Below are 17663 nucleotides of genomic sequence, written 5' to 3'. Positions count from 1 at the left end.
TAGTATAAAAGAAATTAAGGACGAAATTTATACGAGCTTTCTAGAAAAATCGGAACAACAATAATAACGAATAGTAATGTAAAAGAGGTGAACGGTGAATTACTAGAGTCACCCGCAGAATATCATATTGTATCAAAAATAGAAAAATATTATAACTTTAAATCGGGAATAAACTACGAATTAAAACGGAAATTCGGAACGAATGCTAGAATCGAATAAACAAATAGGCGACGTAGTATATTTTAATTACGAAGAAAGATACATAATATTTTTGATAACTAAAAGTAAAGAAAAACAATTAACCACTAGTGAAAATATGCATTTTGCATTAAAAATTCCTTGAAAAAATTAGCTATGAACCAGTTAGGAAAGAAAGACGGGTTGGACTGGACAAAAACAAGATCAATGATTAGGTATATATTTCGAAATACAGATATAGAAATAATAATCTGTACTAGATTAGAATACACTAATGAGGAAAAATTAATTATTTTCAAGCAATTTCATGGCTCATTACTAGGGGGTCATGCTGGATTAAATAGAACGGTTAAGAAAATTAAACGACAATTCAGATGGCCATGGTTAAAACAAGAAGTAAGGGAATATATAAAAAACTGTCCGTCGTGTCAAACGAATAAAACAACAAATTAGACATCACCGTAGTCCGATGATTATAACTACGACAAGTTCTAGACCGTTTGAAAAAATATTTATGGATATAGTAGGACCTCTAATACCTACTGCACTAAGAAATACATATATATTGACTATGCACGACGATCTAACGAAATATTCATTAGGTGTTCCGTTACCAGATCATACGGCAAACACTATCGCCCAGGCGTTTGTAGTGAATTTTGTATGTGTTAATTATATAAGTCCATTATGTAAAGGACCTTTTGAAATTTTAGAAGTTTTGGATACCGAAAATGTAGTAATACAGAGAGGTAGAAGGAAGGTGACTGTACATAAAAATGATGTAAAAAGATACTATGAAAAAGACAAATTAGAAAAGGATGATTAGAATTCTAATGTAACATATAAGTCATAAATACGAAAGTTTAGGTAGAAATTAAATATAATTAAATAGGTATAAATTAAATAAGGTAGATAAGACTTAGAGTGAAGTTTAAGATTAAGTAGTTATTTTTAAGGAGAAGAAAAGTGAATTTATAGGTTATCTATACAACATGATCAAACTAGAAAAACATAACGTTACTTCTTTCTTAAGAAGGGACGAAGCACCTAGTTGCTTAAAGTCGCATATGGAAAATGTTAATAAGAAATTGAGCGAACCATATTCGAAATCGGAGTTTTTTATGAAGTACAGAATAGTCATGTTGAACTTCAACGAACGACTTGGAGAACATCGGAACGTATAACTTTAGCTTTGAATGATGAGAACAACACACGGGTACATATGAACCTAGGGTGTATATTCTCCATAAAACCTACGACTATTGTATTGAACAACACTTTAACAAAAATTACTATTGAAAAAATGTGTGAGATAACATTGAAAACGATAGGATTAGACAATGAAAAATTCATACCATTTCCGAAAAATGTTAGACACCTAAGTGTCATACACTCAGAATTACTACATAAAACCTATCATGACAATTGAGCATGACTATAACTTGACTACACTGAATAATTTCGAGTATAACAATAGTACAAATAATACCAATTACGAAATAATATCGCAAATAATTAATGCAAACTTAACAACGGTAGGGTACAAATGTAACAAATGTAGTAAATGAGTTTGACTATGACGATATCACGTTAGATACCACAGAAGGAATAGAGGACAGAACAAATATAACTAGTAAAAAAATTATTAATAACACTAACACAAAATTCGTAACGAATCTAGAAAATCCTAAATTTAAGACACATTATTATAATTTTATAATATGTGTAGGAGTAAGCATTCTAATAATGACCATTGTACTAATAATTATTAGTATACACCATAATTTTAGATGTGTGAACAGATACAGATGCAGATATGTAGTGAACTTAATACACGAACAAGGAACAGAGTTAAACATGATGAGGGAAACTAGTATATAAAAAAATATATAAAAAATATAAAAAATAATAAAAAAAAAACATAAACAAAATAAAGATAGTAAATCAAATGTATTTTAGTATTAAGATACAAATGTAGTTAGTTTTAAATTGTACACTATTAAACAAAAAGTACTATAAGAGTTAAACTATATTATAGGATCCGACAAATTGAAGTAATTTATCTGACAACGGAGGGGCATAGGCACATAGTGCCATTGGTGGAAAATGCAAGGTTAAACGTAGTTCCTGAATTCGGGTTAGAAACAAAAAAAACAGCAGGAGGACGTCTGGTGACTCTCCGGTTAAATAGGGGAGATGAAATGTTGGGGGAAATGCAGTTGTACAAGTATCTGGGGTGCATGGTGTTTGAAAAAAACTCTATATACTCGCACATATTTGGTGCACATAACGAAATCTGCTGGAATTGGCATGAACCACAGTGAACGCTGACAGAGGAATCGGTACTCTGCAAATGTCTTTTGGACGAATTCCGGAGGGAAGGAAACCGAAGGATACATTTGACAACTATAACGTATGAAAGGCCGCACATGTGGCTACCCACCATGAACTTGTTGGGAAGTGTGAGCTTTTTTGCTGGTAGAGATCACTACACCAGATGGAGTTTAAAAATCAGATTCCTTATAAATGTGGGCAGAAAAATAAAACACCAAAGACACTCATTCGTAGTGGGGGACAGGGGGATCCCCGCCTGCTTTGACCACCATATGCACTCAGCGGCAGCACTTATGCCTTACCCGATGAGTCCTAAGGTAATAGAGCAATCCATTGCAATTGAGATCAGATCTATTGAGAATCATACAAAGCGATGAGCCCTATACAAGCCCTATGTGCTGGATCATGAAAAGAGAAATTCTGAGGACAACGTCGTAAGTTGAGTGGTAAGTTTAATTTTATTTCTACTAGTTGCGCTGCAAGTTCTCGCGGTGTTACTAAGCTTGGGTGTAAAACACCTGTCCTAGCCGCAGTTATTATGGCGCTTAAAGCTTGGGTTTCGTAAGAGTATTGTGTCATTAACGCTGTGAATATACTAAACATTCTATTTGAAAGTAACAAGGTTTCTAAAGTATAAGTATTGTTTATTAGAGCTTTTATGTTTGTTTCTAGACTTAGTTGTTTTTGTTTTAATTTGTCATACAACCGGTTTAGTTCAGTTGAAGCACCGTTTATTCCTACTATTGAAGATTTGACTACAGTGGTCTGGTCTTTTATAACATGTATCATGCGTTCGTTGGTACCTTCGACTTTATCTATGTTTCGTAAAGTTTCCTCCGCACATTCCTCATCACAAACTCCGAATAAATTTTTCATTGCCGAACCTATTATATTTAGGGGTGGGTACAGTTATCCCAAAAGTGATAAGGAAAATATTTTGTTACCAACATTGAATATCAAAAAAAAATCCAGATGGGAATTCAAGTGGGCTCATGGTGAGATACTGTACGAATATTATATTATCCATTGTAAGTTTATAAATAGCCAATACGTACTTATAAATATTATCATGACAAATTAATAATAACATCAGAAATCAGATTATATATTATTATTATTATTATTAATTTAATATTATCCGTGCTCATTATCAAGGTATATCGATACAATATTACAATCATCGTGATCATTATAATTTATAGTTATTTTGTATAAATCTGTTTATCAGAAGACCAAAATAACCAAATATATTTTCCAAGTGGCGATAACGAGTTATTTGAGTAGTTTTAATTTACACAGTACCTACACACTACCCAGCGACCATACCTATGGAGGAAACTTTTCATAATGCACAGTCGTCTGTCGATACAAACCCAGGTAATTTATTTATCATATAATATATTAATACATATTTTTATAATATAATTTTAAAATAAAACCTTTTTAAAGAACTCTTTTAATAAAAGATTTAAAAAATTATTATAATAAACAAAAAACAATCTAAAATCTTTGTTTTTAATGTCGTGATTTCAAGTTAAAGCATAATATTATAATAGCAGCCAGCAGGTATATTATAAAATGTAAATTACGCTTTTATACACATATAGGTATCGTTGTAAAATTAGTACATTCATCGTTCTGCTTAGAATCTAAAATTGTTAATCAATCAACAGGAAATAAATAATAATTATTCAAGCAATACATAAATAAATAATAAAACCACAATTACAAATAATCATATATAAAAAAGGTAGAGATTATCACATCTTGTCACAAAATATAAAGTATATTATAGTCTATAGTAAAATTTTTGTTTGTTCCACAAAAACTGTCTTTTAAGCATCCGATTTATAGTTAAATGTTGTCATCCTGTAAAAATGTTAATAGAAAAAATTTATTGGCTATAAACTATTTTATATCTATTCACTTGTCAAATATTATCTTACAGGAAATGGACCAATCTGTCCTTGGACATATCCATCATTTTGATGGCCTGTCCTTCTGAGGAACATTAATATATCCCCATCAACATTTAACGTTTGTACTTGTTGACGAATACTCTGAGTTTTTATAAACCTTTCCTGTCTTGAAGTATTGTCTCTAATCTGTAAATAAAATTTCAATATAAATCATAAATTAAACTATATCCCATGATTTACCTAGGAATGTTATTACTTATTAGTTTAACTAATAATTACTAGTATTACATTATAATATGTTTATTAAATACTAAATTTAAAATAAGTACCTACCGTATAGTTTTGTCGTGCTTGATGTAGTTCTACGAAACACTGATTTTCAATCAGTATCAATTTCTCTATAATAAGTAAAATATGACAATGATTAAACAAAAACGATAGGTATTGATTATGTAGAGGAAAAATGTATACACCGTTATGGTATATTACATAATATTACAATTATAAAAAATCTCACGTATGAAATCCCATATATTTGGGTGTTTTGACATTTGTGTCAAAAGTGGAGTGAAACGATTCCAAATAGTTATTGGTCCTGTATTCACACCCAAAGATACTCAAAATTCTAGGTCCGACCTGAGTCAACCAGTATCCATCAACATATCCAACGAGAAAAGTTCTCAACTGTTCCTCAATATCTGGAAACTGTTGAACATAATTAATGATAGCCCTGAAACCATCATTAATATCATGCTAAGGACAATCAGGATGGCCTCTGTGTGCAGGTAAATGTGGTAGAGCTAATACATAAAATTGTGAAATAAAATACAACAAAATTACTATAATGCTCTACTACTATAATGCTTATACAACCATTCTCAAAATTCTGGCTGCAATAGGGCTACTTTAATTTCCGCTTACTGTATCTTATGACTGCCTGTGAAATAAAGTTCATATACATTGGAAGATTGTATTGACAATGATATTTAAAGTTTGTACTCTTTTTACTTATATAAGCATACTTGGCAAAAATGAAACCAGCACCCCATCAATTTACTTTCAGGCATTACAGTTTGAACTGCATTCATTAATGGCATTTCAAAATCAGTTATTATGCATAGTTGTTCATATGTAATGGCAGCAAATTACGTACAACATTTAAAAGGAGCTTGGTACTTTCTTGATTCATTAAAATGAGGAATGCATATACCATTGGGAATGACTGCAAAGTACAAGGTATACATTTACATGATAAACTATTTAAACCTTTAGCTGTGTCTACAAAATGTATTATTCAATTGTATGCTAAAATATTATTTTATACATTTTTTAAATAATTAATTTTTATAACAAATATTATTATTATTATTATAATTATAATTATTTATAGTAAATTTACTTACTACAACTCTTGTACACTATCTGGAATTGGACAAAAGCACCCTTTTTAAGTTCTGTGGACTTTTAGGAACTGTTTTGATGTACCATCAATCCCAGCTACAACAACAGTGCCCATTCTGCTCGATACCTCTCTATTGTTTCCATATTGGCAAATACAACACCTACTTGATTCCCATTAACTATCAAAGCCATCACTTCTGAAAAATCTGTGGTTTATAAATGTTTAATATACTTCATCATGTAAGTGATTGATTTGTTGTGAAATACTATGATTAACTATTTGCTTTTATTATTAAACTACTAGCTGACCCGACACGGCGTTGCCCGTGTGTTACTTTCTTTTTTTGCATTTTCGTATGCCGTGTGTTAATTTTTAATTTAATCTTATTGATAGTGCTAATATTACGTCGAATTCACGACGAAAGATTTGTAATGTGGCAGTTTTTGTGCCTACGTATTTTAAAAAATTCTCCTGAACAGAACCGTCACCCTGGTGATAGGGCGTTGTGAATAAAAAATAATTAAATAAAACATATATAATGATTTAAAAGTAAGTAGTTATAGTTTTAACTGTTATAGTTTTATTTAATTATTTTTTATTCACAACGCCCTATCACCAGGGTGACGGTTCTGTCATGATTTAAAAGTAAGTAATCGCTTTATTGTTAATCATGTGAATCATAATTATTATTATTATCATTGTAGTACTTTGTGGTATACGATGTTTCTTGTTTGATTACCTGGCGCATAGATAAACAAATCTGATGGTTTTCCAACACGGGAACAGGCAACATACAATTGACCATGTGAGAAACATGGGTTTTCTAGATTAATACCACAAACACTTAATGATTGCCCCTGTGACTTGTTTATAGTCATAGCAAAAGCAAGACGCACTGGAAACTGTAGTCGTTTAAACTCAAATGGCACATCAGTCGGAATCATTGGGATGCGCGGTATGAGAACATCTTCTCCTTTATACTTCCTTTGAGTATAGTTGCTTCTATCACATTGTTTAGTAATTTTTTTATCGCTAACCGTGTACCGTTGCAAAGACGCGGTTGGTTGATATTTCGCAACATTATAACCACCGATCCAACCTTTAATTGAAGATTGTGAGGTGGCAATCCTGGCAAATCCAGCGAGTTTAAAAATTCCGGTGGATAGTTGACTACATCATCTTGATTAGTAGCCGAATCAACTGATTTATATATCATCAATTCGCCTGTAATTTGTTCTTGAATTTTGAAATTTAATTCATTTACATCTATGTTTTTTGCAGCCAGTATAGCTCGTTCGCTCAACCAATCATGGTTTCTGTAATTTTGAGAAACATCTGGAAACACCTTCTGAATAAGTTCATCTTTTGATCGAGTTAACTGACAAAAATTAGAGGAAAGTTAATGCAGCCAGTCAACATGTCTATAGGAAATTTGCCATTACCAATGTCAATGAGTTGTTTAGAGAATATGTTTCCAGATTGGTCATTTTGCAACTCGACTCGACACGCATATTCTTGCTTAAATGAAGTACTTTGACATGTTTCCACAAACTGGAGGACTTTAGACATGCATTGAGTTCATCAGCTGGCGTTGATCGTGGAATCACCGGCAATGTTTGACGAAAATCTCCTGCTAATAAAATCATTGCACCACCAAATCGGTTATTATTGCTCCGTAGATCTTTTAAGGTTCTGTCCAAAGCCTCCAAAGATTTTTTATGTGCCATCGTGCATTCATCCCAAACAATCAATTTACATTGCTGCAAAACCTTTGCCATTGCAGAGTTCTTCGAAACGTTGCAGGTTGGAGTTTCATTGCTATGCATATTTAATGGCAATTTTAGTGCTGAATGGGCTGTTCGACCACCTTCAAGCAAAGTTGCTGCGATTCCCGACGAAGCGAGTGCAAGTGCAATTTTATTTTGTGAGCGAATTGTTGCTAATATTAATGAAATCAAAAAAGTTTTTCCTGTACCACCAGGTGCATCTAAGAAGTAAATCCCTCCAGTTTCATCATTTGTTACTTTCATAAGAGTTTCAAATACATACTTCTGTTGTTCATTTAACAGTGGAAGATTTGTTTGAATTAATTCTTTCAAATCGTTGAGATCATACAGTCTTTCTCGATGCAACTCTTGGTTAAAAGCGTCATGCATTGGACGATTGGGCGCGGTCAGGCCTAATTGAATTAATAGTTTGTTTGACATTATCAAGCACATGTCCTCAATTGAAATCAATGCTTCATTGTAAATTTCTTCACTGATTTGTATATTTGGATTTCCCATTCTATTCTGTATTTGATACAAAATATCATCACACATATAATCTTTGTACTTGATCCACAAATCAATTGGGTTTGATGGGAAGCATGTAGATATGATTATAGAAAACAATGTTCGTATTTGATGAGCGTGTGATGATATTACAGCATCATTGAGAGTTTGATCCCAATGAGCGTCATTTTCAAGCAATTGCAAACGTTGACAGGCTTCTCTGTAGGATACACACAATTCACCATCAACAGTTCGTAACTGTTGGAATGATGTTGGGCCACGTACATTGACTAATAGCAGTCGTAAGTAAAAACATTCATCATTGCTTGGATGTACTGAATAAATCCGGCCAATCGCATCGGTGGAATATACATCTGTATATCCTGGAACTGGTTTTCCTTGTTTCCGTCGTATAAATCTCCTTGAGGATTGATTCCAGGTATAATATTTTGGCATTTCAGAATATAGCAATGTTTGTGCGAAATCATCGTTTTGGCATGTCTCAAAAAAACTGGTTAATGTAGTAGATGGTGGCTGAGCAGCTCTTTGTACTGCGTTCTGTGCTGTAAAATACACTCTTTGTCCATTTTCTAAATGCACAGCTAAGTGAACAACAGAAGGGTGTCTCTCATGAATAGGAAAAGAAAATATTCGCCAAACTGCTTCATTACTACTGACATAGCGGCCCATTTGGTATTGGGTAACTTCATCATTGGAATTCTCTGCACCAATTCCAATCACACAGCCATATCACTCCCTTTGGCTACATATTTGCAAATGTATTTAATAGATTTCACTGAATGGCAAGATTCAACGTTGATGTGTGCTTTGAATGTCTTTGATAAAATGGGTGAATATGGAACAATCCAACGATTATCTATTTCAATATCTTGTTGATTTAATTTGACAATTGTTGATTTTCCATTGTCTGCTGTCGATCTGCGACGATACAATGGATAACCGTCATTACCAGTAATTGTTTCCGATATTAATGTCCGTGGATATCGTTTTGAACATTTACCATCCATCATACACGGTGAATTTTGATTAAGAGTTCCACAGGGACCATGTATCATGTTTTTGATAACTACCTCATGCAATCCAGGATCTACTTGTACATTAGGGATTTCAGCTGATATCACTGCATCAACTTCATTTGGCCTTATATTTTCAACCAACCAAATCAAAATGTGTGCATGTGGCAATCCTCGTTTCTGCCACTCCACAGAATACATCCAGCAGCGTGTCTCACCAAACACATTATGTTTTACGATGAAATCCATTAAAGATTTCAACTTTTGTCTAAAGACTCTGGCTGTAATATCATGACGATCAATGGGTGATTGCCCAGAGAATAACTCCTGATTGATTTCTATCCATTGCGGATTGCATGTAAATGTGATGAACAAATCTGCTGTACCATAATGACGAACATACGACATGGCATCTTGAGCATATTCGTGCATATGCCGAGGGCTTCCGATGTATGTTGCTGGAAGAATAGTCATCCGACCGACATTCTGTGCATTTCCATCAGTATTAATCGCATCTCGAAGGTGAATATACTCTTCAGATCGGAGTTTGGTTTGATTCAACCTGATGAATGTTAATCTTTCCGTTTCAATTTTAACATACATGTCAACAACATATTTGTGATATAATCGCCGACATTTCAATATGTGATTATCTTCATTTTCCCGAATCATTAGGCGGTATGAATAATAGTTCATTGAACTGACTTTTTTGTTGGTTTCAGAACCTGTAAATAGATTTTGTTTTAATAACATTCAAATATAAAATTAAAATACATAATATAATGACTGAGATATTATCGCCATAGCTAAACTAATATTTTAGTTACCTGCAATGGGATTTATCATTTTTATTGAGAAATCGTAGCCATCTTCACCTTGCCAAAATATAATGGGATATTGCAGTGCATCATATGAGCGGTGTGTTTCCTTTATACGTTGTAATTGATCATTCCGACGACGTAAAACAATATCACGGGATTCCAAGTTTTCTCCAACTACAACGATAGCAACTTCATCAATAGTTGGTGCATTAAAACGTCTTGTATGTTGACCTGCAGGTGTTTTATCAGCTCTGATTACAATTTTGTGATTATCGGATGGCATCAGATCCAGGGCAGTTTTAAACAATATAATCAATTGATTGTGCTGATGAAATAAAGTTTGTAATTGTTCTACAATAGACCTCTTTACTAAATTGTTATGTGCACAACGCAGATCAATTTCTTGTGGTGAATTGCCCATAAAATAAATTTGCAGGAATTTGTTGTCGCTATCTGACACTGGTAACAGTGAACCTGCTCTGTGATATATTTGCCCTTGTATCTGTAAATAAAAAAATATTATGGTGTGGTATAAATTAATGGATTGTCGGTGATCAAACTTAAATAATATTTGATCTTAAAAAGTATATATTTAGTTTTAACTAATATCTATCAAATAAAAATATAATAAAAGTGTCACTGAAACTGAAACACACCATATAATATGATGACTAAGTGATATATTTCGTAATGATTAAGAAATTGAAGATTAGTGACACATCTTAACTTTGGTGACAGAAAATTTTGTTCGCTAAAATAATTATGAGTAACTGCTATAATACATACCTTGAAAGTTGGCATAAAATTTTCCCGAACTACATTTGTTGCCCCAAATGAAGTCATTTGAAAGCAATTGTTATATTGTTGGATATTTGTCAAAAAGTGTATAGAATCTGTTCCTATTCCTGAAACCAATGAGTACAATGGTTCTGGTGGTGGATCCAATGGTATCAATTTCACTTTACCATTTGCGCAACACAATCCATTGGCTTCGTTTTTGTATTTTAATGCCTTACAGTGTGAGCAAACCGAGTTCATAGAACCAATAACAACACATTGGTAGTTACTGTAGTCAATTGACACATCGTAACTAAAAGCAGCTCGATTCAAACTTGCTCGCGCTTCACGCGTTTGTGAATTAGATCGGTAATTAGCTTGGTTTGTAGCATTTCTGGTTCTTCTACCTAAATTGCTTCGTCTTATAGGAGGCATATCAAATATAAATTATTTTTTCACTAATCACGAACTAAACAAACACTAACTAACTAAACACTCTGCACAAAACACGATTGTTGGTTGCCATGGATACGATCAGTATTATATTATAAATATTTAGGAAGGGCTATTTTAAAAAGAAAAGGGCTATTTTTAGGGTTTTTCCAGCAATAATTCTAATTTTTCTAGCCGTAAAAACCATCCTTGGACTTCAACGAACATTTGCGAACATTTGCGTGTTTGTATGTCTATTTGCATGCATTTTTAAAAACATTTTAAATAAATGATTTATTTTATTTAAATGGTTGCCATTGACTACCAAAAATAATTTAGTTGACTATTTGCTGGATAGATGGCGCCTCTGTAATTTCATCACCACCTCGTCATATTTCTCTAATCCGATAACTTTCTCAAATTTTTCGTCCGTAAGAACCTTCTCCTGACAATTACGACCCAAACAAAAAAAGAATGAGCGAAATCGGTCCAGGCGTTGTTGAGTTATGCGCTTACCAAATTTTGCGATTCATTTTTATATATAAGATTATTATTTTTATTTTTTTACCTGTTGGAGGTCTGCGAATTGTGTGACTGTACTTTCCATGGATGGGATCAATTTAATTTTGTACTAAATGATCCATTGGAGTTAGGAGAGGAGGTCGCCTACAACGTCGCTGTCTTTTGACTCTATGTTCCATCTGAAGACAGGTATAGTTTTCTGCTGCTTCGGGGTGACTACAATTTCAATTTTTAAGAACAATGAAATGTATTATAGTTTCATGGTTATACTTACTTGACAATTTCCTGATTATACACAAGTCTAACAGAAGAGGATAAATTTCCAGGTGAAAGAATTTTATTAGAAACTGCTTCTCTAAAAAATGCTAATGGCTTATTAATTATTTCAGGCCTATGGTTATGCAACCGTTTTAATGACAGGTAACCTGGATTATTTAAGTTAATACTAGCTGTTGCCGGGCAAAATGGCCAATCATTATGATTTTTTCTGTGGCAAACTAAATATCTTTAAGAACATAAAAGATAAAGGTGGTTGGTTATTTTATTTGTAGTATTAGTAATAATTAATCTTAATATTCTAATCGTAACTTTCATCATGTATATAGACTTACTAACTCTTTTATAGTATTTAAAATTTTAGTTGTCCACATAAACTTGAGACCCAACCTGAACTCCTGGAATTATGGTGTATGTCTCGGGGTTTTGGTCTACTGGAACTGTAACATATTATGTATTACCTATGTAAGTATTAATTATTATTACACAATTTAAAAAAATAAAGCTTTAATAGAGCTTACAGATAATAACAGAATATTAATAACATGAATATTTATAAATAAAACTTATTTTTTTTTAGACAATGTTAGAGATGTTCAAAATAATTTAAACTAATTCACCTTCATTTTCCCTGTCGGACAAGATCTCATCATCAGAACCACTACTTACTGATGCTGCGTCACCATCAATGTTTGGATAAATAACTAAAAAAAAATGAAATTCGTTAAATTAATTTATAACACTAATATGTTGTATATATAATGCAGTGTAAAGTACCTGGTAAACAATAATCATGGTCTTGTAAATGTGAAGGTCTGTCAACTTGTTCAACATTCATTTTTATAACTATTAACTTAAGCACTTAGGTACACGTTTTAAATTATTTTCTTTTTAATAAACACTTGTTGAATGTAAAGCAAATTATAAAATAGAAAAAGAAATAACCCAAAAACGATATTCTCTGATTGTACAAATTGTTGAAATAAAAACAAAATATAAACTAAAAATAGAACCAAGTCTGTATTATGATCATATAGATTTTCACTATCACCTATTATCAATATTCTTTTAAACACAAAAATACAGCATTTCATTAAACTGTTTATGTTTTTTTCTTGAAATTAAAAATCATTTTTGTTTTAATAAAAAGGAATTAAAATGCATATTTTATGCATTCTATTTTATGGTAGTTAATACAATTAAATAATTAGAAAACAAATATCTAACATAACTCATATATTGATATAAATAAATATATATTTGTTTAGTATTGTGTACTTAAATAATATAATATAAATCGAAGCTTCATTATAAATTATAATATAATTTTTTTAACTGGCAGCACATTCCTATTGTCCTAAAAGTATTTTTGTGGTACCTTGAGTCCTTTTTTAGAAAAGTTTTTATTACTTTATATGTTATGTAACCTATTATAGTTGTTTGATACATACCTCCTTTCATATAGAAATAATTAATTACCTGTATATTCTATTAATGCTTGATACACTGTAATACTACATTCTTAAGTTATATTTTAACATCTGACATAACTGTCCATTTTAAAATGATAATAATTTACTTATAAATTATAATATCAATAGCCTTTCGTGGTGCCCTAGATAATCTTACCTTTAAATTTTATAAGAGATCAATTAATAACCTCTATTCAAACTCTTAATTCTATACAAAACTCATTTTTACGATTGAGAGTAGATAGACCACTTTAATCTGACAATAGTAGGACTAGTAGACTAGTTACCTCTTCTGTTAACTTAAGTTAGTTACTTATTTTATTTCTATACTATGGATAAGTCTGTTATATAAAAAACCTAACGTCTTAACCTAACTTAGTACAATATAGTTTGTACATATTTTTCAAATTATACTTTTTTACTATAGCTGGTAAAGTTTTTCTGGTTACATTATTGCCTGTAGAATTGCTAAGAAATTTACAAAAAAAAAAAATATTACAACCTAACCTAAACTACTGTAATAGTATAATATAAGAGTTTAATTAACTAACTATCCCAATATTGTTTCTAAACATAGTAAAATTTGTTATTTATTTTAAATAAATATAAGGCGGCAAATTTAGCTTGACGCGGCACTGTTCATAAGTATGGGTAGGGATTTTTATTTTTAAGGTTGGTACTAGGTAATGTTATAGTTGTTATCATAATTGGGATAACTGTATCGCGCCGTTATATTTACTAACCCTCTTTTCACTCTAGCACTACGTAGGGTTGTGTGTTCCCCTGGTGACAAATATCTACCAATAGATTCGTACATTTGTTTTCGTTGGACGGATATTTCATTAAAAGTTGTTTTTAATACATTGTCGTATTTGGAGCATATCTCTCGATCGGTCATATTTCCCTTACAATGCTCGTCCATATTTCTAATTTCTAATTCTAATTGATAATGTCTTAAATCATAGTCGCTTAACGGTATATAAGTTACGAGCTCCCAATGAGCTCCTATTATTCTGATTTCACCTTGGTTTTCATAAAATATACTTGTTTCATTTTTAAATTCTTCTATGGTGTATGGCGGCTGTCCTTGCACCATCATTATACACAAAAACCTATCCCGGCTACTATTATTAGAATGAGATAGAATAGGTATGAGTGAAGGTCTGTAGTATCTTTATTGTTTTGTTTGTCTTTCTCTTCTTGTATAAGTTGTTCGATTTCCTCTATGGATTTCGAGTATTGTCCTAAGTCAGTTAATTTTATTACGGAGTTGGTGTGTGTGTTGCTATTACTGATTTTTCTTTTTAAAGTCGTGGGAATTGTTAAGTTTTGTGATACCTACATCGGAGATTAAATCTTTGTAGTGTGTTGAATTTAAATGTCTACTTGGTGTTAACACCATTTGTGGCGTATAACCCCTGCAGTCTTCGTTTAATAGCACAGCACCCATTTCAGTTAGTTGTATATTTATGGCCTGGTCCCTATTTTCACACGAGACAGCTACATTGTCAGTTGTTTTTATTGTATAAATCCATGCGTTTTGATATTTTAATCGGGGATAAATACTACGGGTGATGTCAAGATAGTGTATGGGACAAGATGTTGGTATACTTGACGGTTTTACGAACAATTCAACTTCACATGGTAATTCACTTGCTCCTAGTCTAACTGGTTGTGTCTCGGGACATAAAGTACCTATGTTTATTACGCTATAGACGTATTATGCTATAAGACCGTATAGACTACAATAATATACTCTTATATTTAATACAAAAGACTTATACTATATACTAATGGCTAATGCGTACATAACAAATGTCTGAAATGCACATATGCTTTGCTCTACAAGAGCAGACTACCATTCAGTCTGTCCTCTAGCCTTATACTGTTTCACACTTCTCAACCGTTCTCTCGCAGTCTTTATAATTTTCAGTGTTTAATATTTTTATAAGTGATTTAATATGGCTGGTTAAATTTCTGATAACGCTGTCTTGTACAAAAAGAAGACCTTTACTTATGTTCCACCGACACCACCAGCTGAACTCATTGAATCTACTAGCTACACACTAGACTTTACAGCCCGTAAGTTTATACATATTGGTTTTGATCCGAGTGAAAAATTACAAGTCGTTGTTCATTTATTAACTTCATCGCGGTACGTGCATATTACGACAGATTTTATGAAAAAAATATTCGGGTTCATGAGACATATCTTATCGTTCATATCAGACACACCACAAAAATATAAGCGAGTTATATTTTATGAAGACGAAAAAAAGGAAACTATCAAGTATGATGTACAGCGAAGAAAATGTATTGGTGATCAAAACAAAAAATCGTGATGGATGTAGAGTACTGTTGAATCGGGGCGACCTCTTGGACTTCAATATCTCGAATGTTCTATTTTCGAGAGCATCGTGCAAAAAGAAGTATTCACCGCTCTGTTGATTATAAAACAGTATGAAGAAATGTAGGCAACATAGTTCACCGCAGAAAACTGTTGACGAGATGGTAGTTTTCATTAAGAACAAACAAGACGATCGAGTCGTTAAATCTATACCAAATTTGTTCAATCAAATACAGATGTGTGCAGCTGAACAGTTAACTGAATCATTGTTACACCAGAGGGCGAACAACTCACATGAAGTAATTCAAAAATATATTATTATTCCTTAAACAACAATTATTAAATATTTTTTTTTAATTTTAGCATTCCAATGAAACGACGGTCATTTCACCAATGTCGCCATTTACACCGATGTCAACATCACCACCACCGAGTTTCACAATACCATCGCCGAGCAGATCAGTTGATAAAAACGACGGGCCGTTACATTTCAACAGGCGATCATTATCGAAAACGTGCAACTTCGATTCAGCCGTATCGGAAATGTATTTTGTACCAAAACGTAAACTATTTTAATTTCAGATATGTATTGTGTAAAATAAAAAGACATAAATATAAAAAAATTATTTTCATTTATTAATATTAAGTTTTACAATATTTACAAGTTTCTTAACTCTCCGTTAAACGGATTTTACGTTATAATTTGGTCGTGTAGTATTAAACAATATGCTGAAGTGGAAGGTGGAAACGCTTCGTCTGCTTCTAGTTCAATCCTAAGGTCGACAGTTGACATTTTTACATTATCGTTCTGCTTGCTCATATCAACAACTATAATCGGACACATGATCGGTTTAGTAGAGGTGTCACTTCGTCATGGCCGTAGTAAGATTTTTGAAACTCTACATACGCGCGGTATAATGTAACCAACTTATTCTTGGTAAAGTCGCTTTAGAAATCTTCATAGGGAAGCACTTCTGCGTTTAAATAGACCTTCAAGTTTTTAATTTTACTATGGTCAAAATGTGACATTGTTTTATTCGAGATATTTTTCCTACCAGTTTGAAATCCGATTATGACATATCTAGGTTTTTCTAATTTGTTGGATGTCTTCACTTTCCAGGAATGCGAAGTGTTTTGAGGTAGAAAATGATATTCACATAACTCCCAAGATCTAAACGCGCGTGTCAACGGTTTCTGATTGTTTACTACTTTCAACAATCTAATTTTTTCTTTATCACTGAACTTGACTATGGGCATTCTCCATTTTTGTTATGTTTATTTTCACGTCTTTTAGTTTAGGAGCGTCTGCCACAACTTCATAATTCTTATATTGCTTAATGGCATTTATATCCAGTGATGCTCTATTTAATATAAGTTGTTGGTTACAATTTATTAAAACACGTTTGTAATCTTCACAAAAACCGAACAAATCTTTAAGATTAATACAACCATTAAAATTGCCGCTTTCAATAAAATTTTTATTAGCATTTTTAATATCGTAATCCTAGCCAGAGTTGTGATGTGATGTAATATTCGTTTTATTATACGAAAAATATCCCTTTAATGTAGTCGTTATACCTGGATTAGCGAGTTTTTGAAATTGAATGCCATTTATCTCATATTTCATTTCGGAAAAAAGAAACGCCAGCCCGTTGCTTATAAATCGAATCTCGTCATTAATATCTGCAGGTTTGATTATTGTTCCTTCGATGTAAATATCACTCTCACATGCTTAAGTATAAGATTCTGTGTTATGTAGTGCGATACGCACTTCATCGTTATTGGAGAGAGCTGACGTAGAATAAGGTAAAAAAGAATGATATTCAATTGAGTTATTCCGCAATCGTCGGTGTATC

At 32.2% G+C, this 17663-nt stretch overlaps 2 protein-coding genes, 1 long non-coding RNA gene and 1 pseudogene across 3 annotated transcripts; 1 reads left to right on the top strand and 3 right to left on the bottom strand.

Moving 5' to 3' along the window:
- Positions 1-4386: 4386 nt before the first annotated feature.
- Positions 4387-5726, bottom strand: LOC126551116 (uncharacterized; annotated as a pseudogene).
- Positions 5727-5948: 222 nt separating this feature from the next.
- LOC126551115 (ATP-dependent DNA helicase PIF1-like) lies at positions 5949-8816 on the bottom strand. The gene is made up of 4 exons (XM_050203888.1): positions 7296-8816; positions 6891-7231; positions 6593-6837; positions 5949-6058 (listed from the first exon to the last, which is right to left on the bottom strand). The coding sequence occupies exons 1-4, from the start codon at positions 8814-8816 to the stop codon at positions 5949-5951; spliced, it is 2217 nt and encodes a 738-aa protein (XP_050059845.1).
- A 72-nt stretch (positions 8817-8888) lies between these two features.
- Positions 8889-11308, bottom strand: LOC126550675 (uncharacterized). The gene is given in 4 exon segments (XM_050202647.1): positions 8889-9087; positions 9089-9885; positions 9988-10483; positions 10768-11308. Coding segments are annotated over 4 exon segments (1782 nt in total). The 5' UTR covers positions 11194-11308; the 3' UTR covers positions 8889-9024.
- A 1026-nt stretch (positions 11309-12334) lies between these two features.
- LOC126550683 (uncharacterized) lies at positions 12335-13087 on the top strand. The gene is made up of 2 exons (XR_007604749.1): positions 12335-12453; positions 12569-13087. It is a non-coding gene; the product is annotated as an uncharacterized LOC126550683 (long non-coding RNA).
- Positions 13088-17663: the final 4576 nt, after the last annotated feature.

Source organism: Aphis gossypii, chromosome 3, assembly GCF_020184175.1.
Source record: "Aphis gossypii isolate Hap1 chromosome 3, ASM2018417v2, whole genome shotgun sequence".
NCBI lineage: Eukaryota > Metazoa > Arthropoda > Insecta > Hemiptera > Aphididae > Aphis > Aphis gossypii.
The sequence above is the reverse complement of the archived record's forward strand: the minus strand, read 5'-3'. Positions and strand labels throughout refer to the sequence as shown.

Excerpts from the sequence above, each read along its gene's own strand:
- LOC126551115 (XM_050203888.1), bottom strand. The coding sequence starts at position 8,816 with ATGGGCCGCTATGTCAGTAGTAATGAAGCAGTTTGGCGAATATTTTCT. Across the intron at positions 7,232-7,295 it reads TAAACAACTCATTGACATTG|TTAACTCGATCAAAAGATGA; the intron begins GTAATGGCAAAT and ends AATTTTTGTCAG. Across the intron at positions 6,059-6,592 it reads TTTGTTTATCTATGCGCCAG|ATTTTTCAGAAGTGATGGCT; the intron begins GTAATCAAACAA and ends TATAAACCACAG.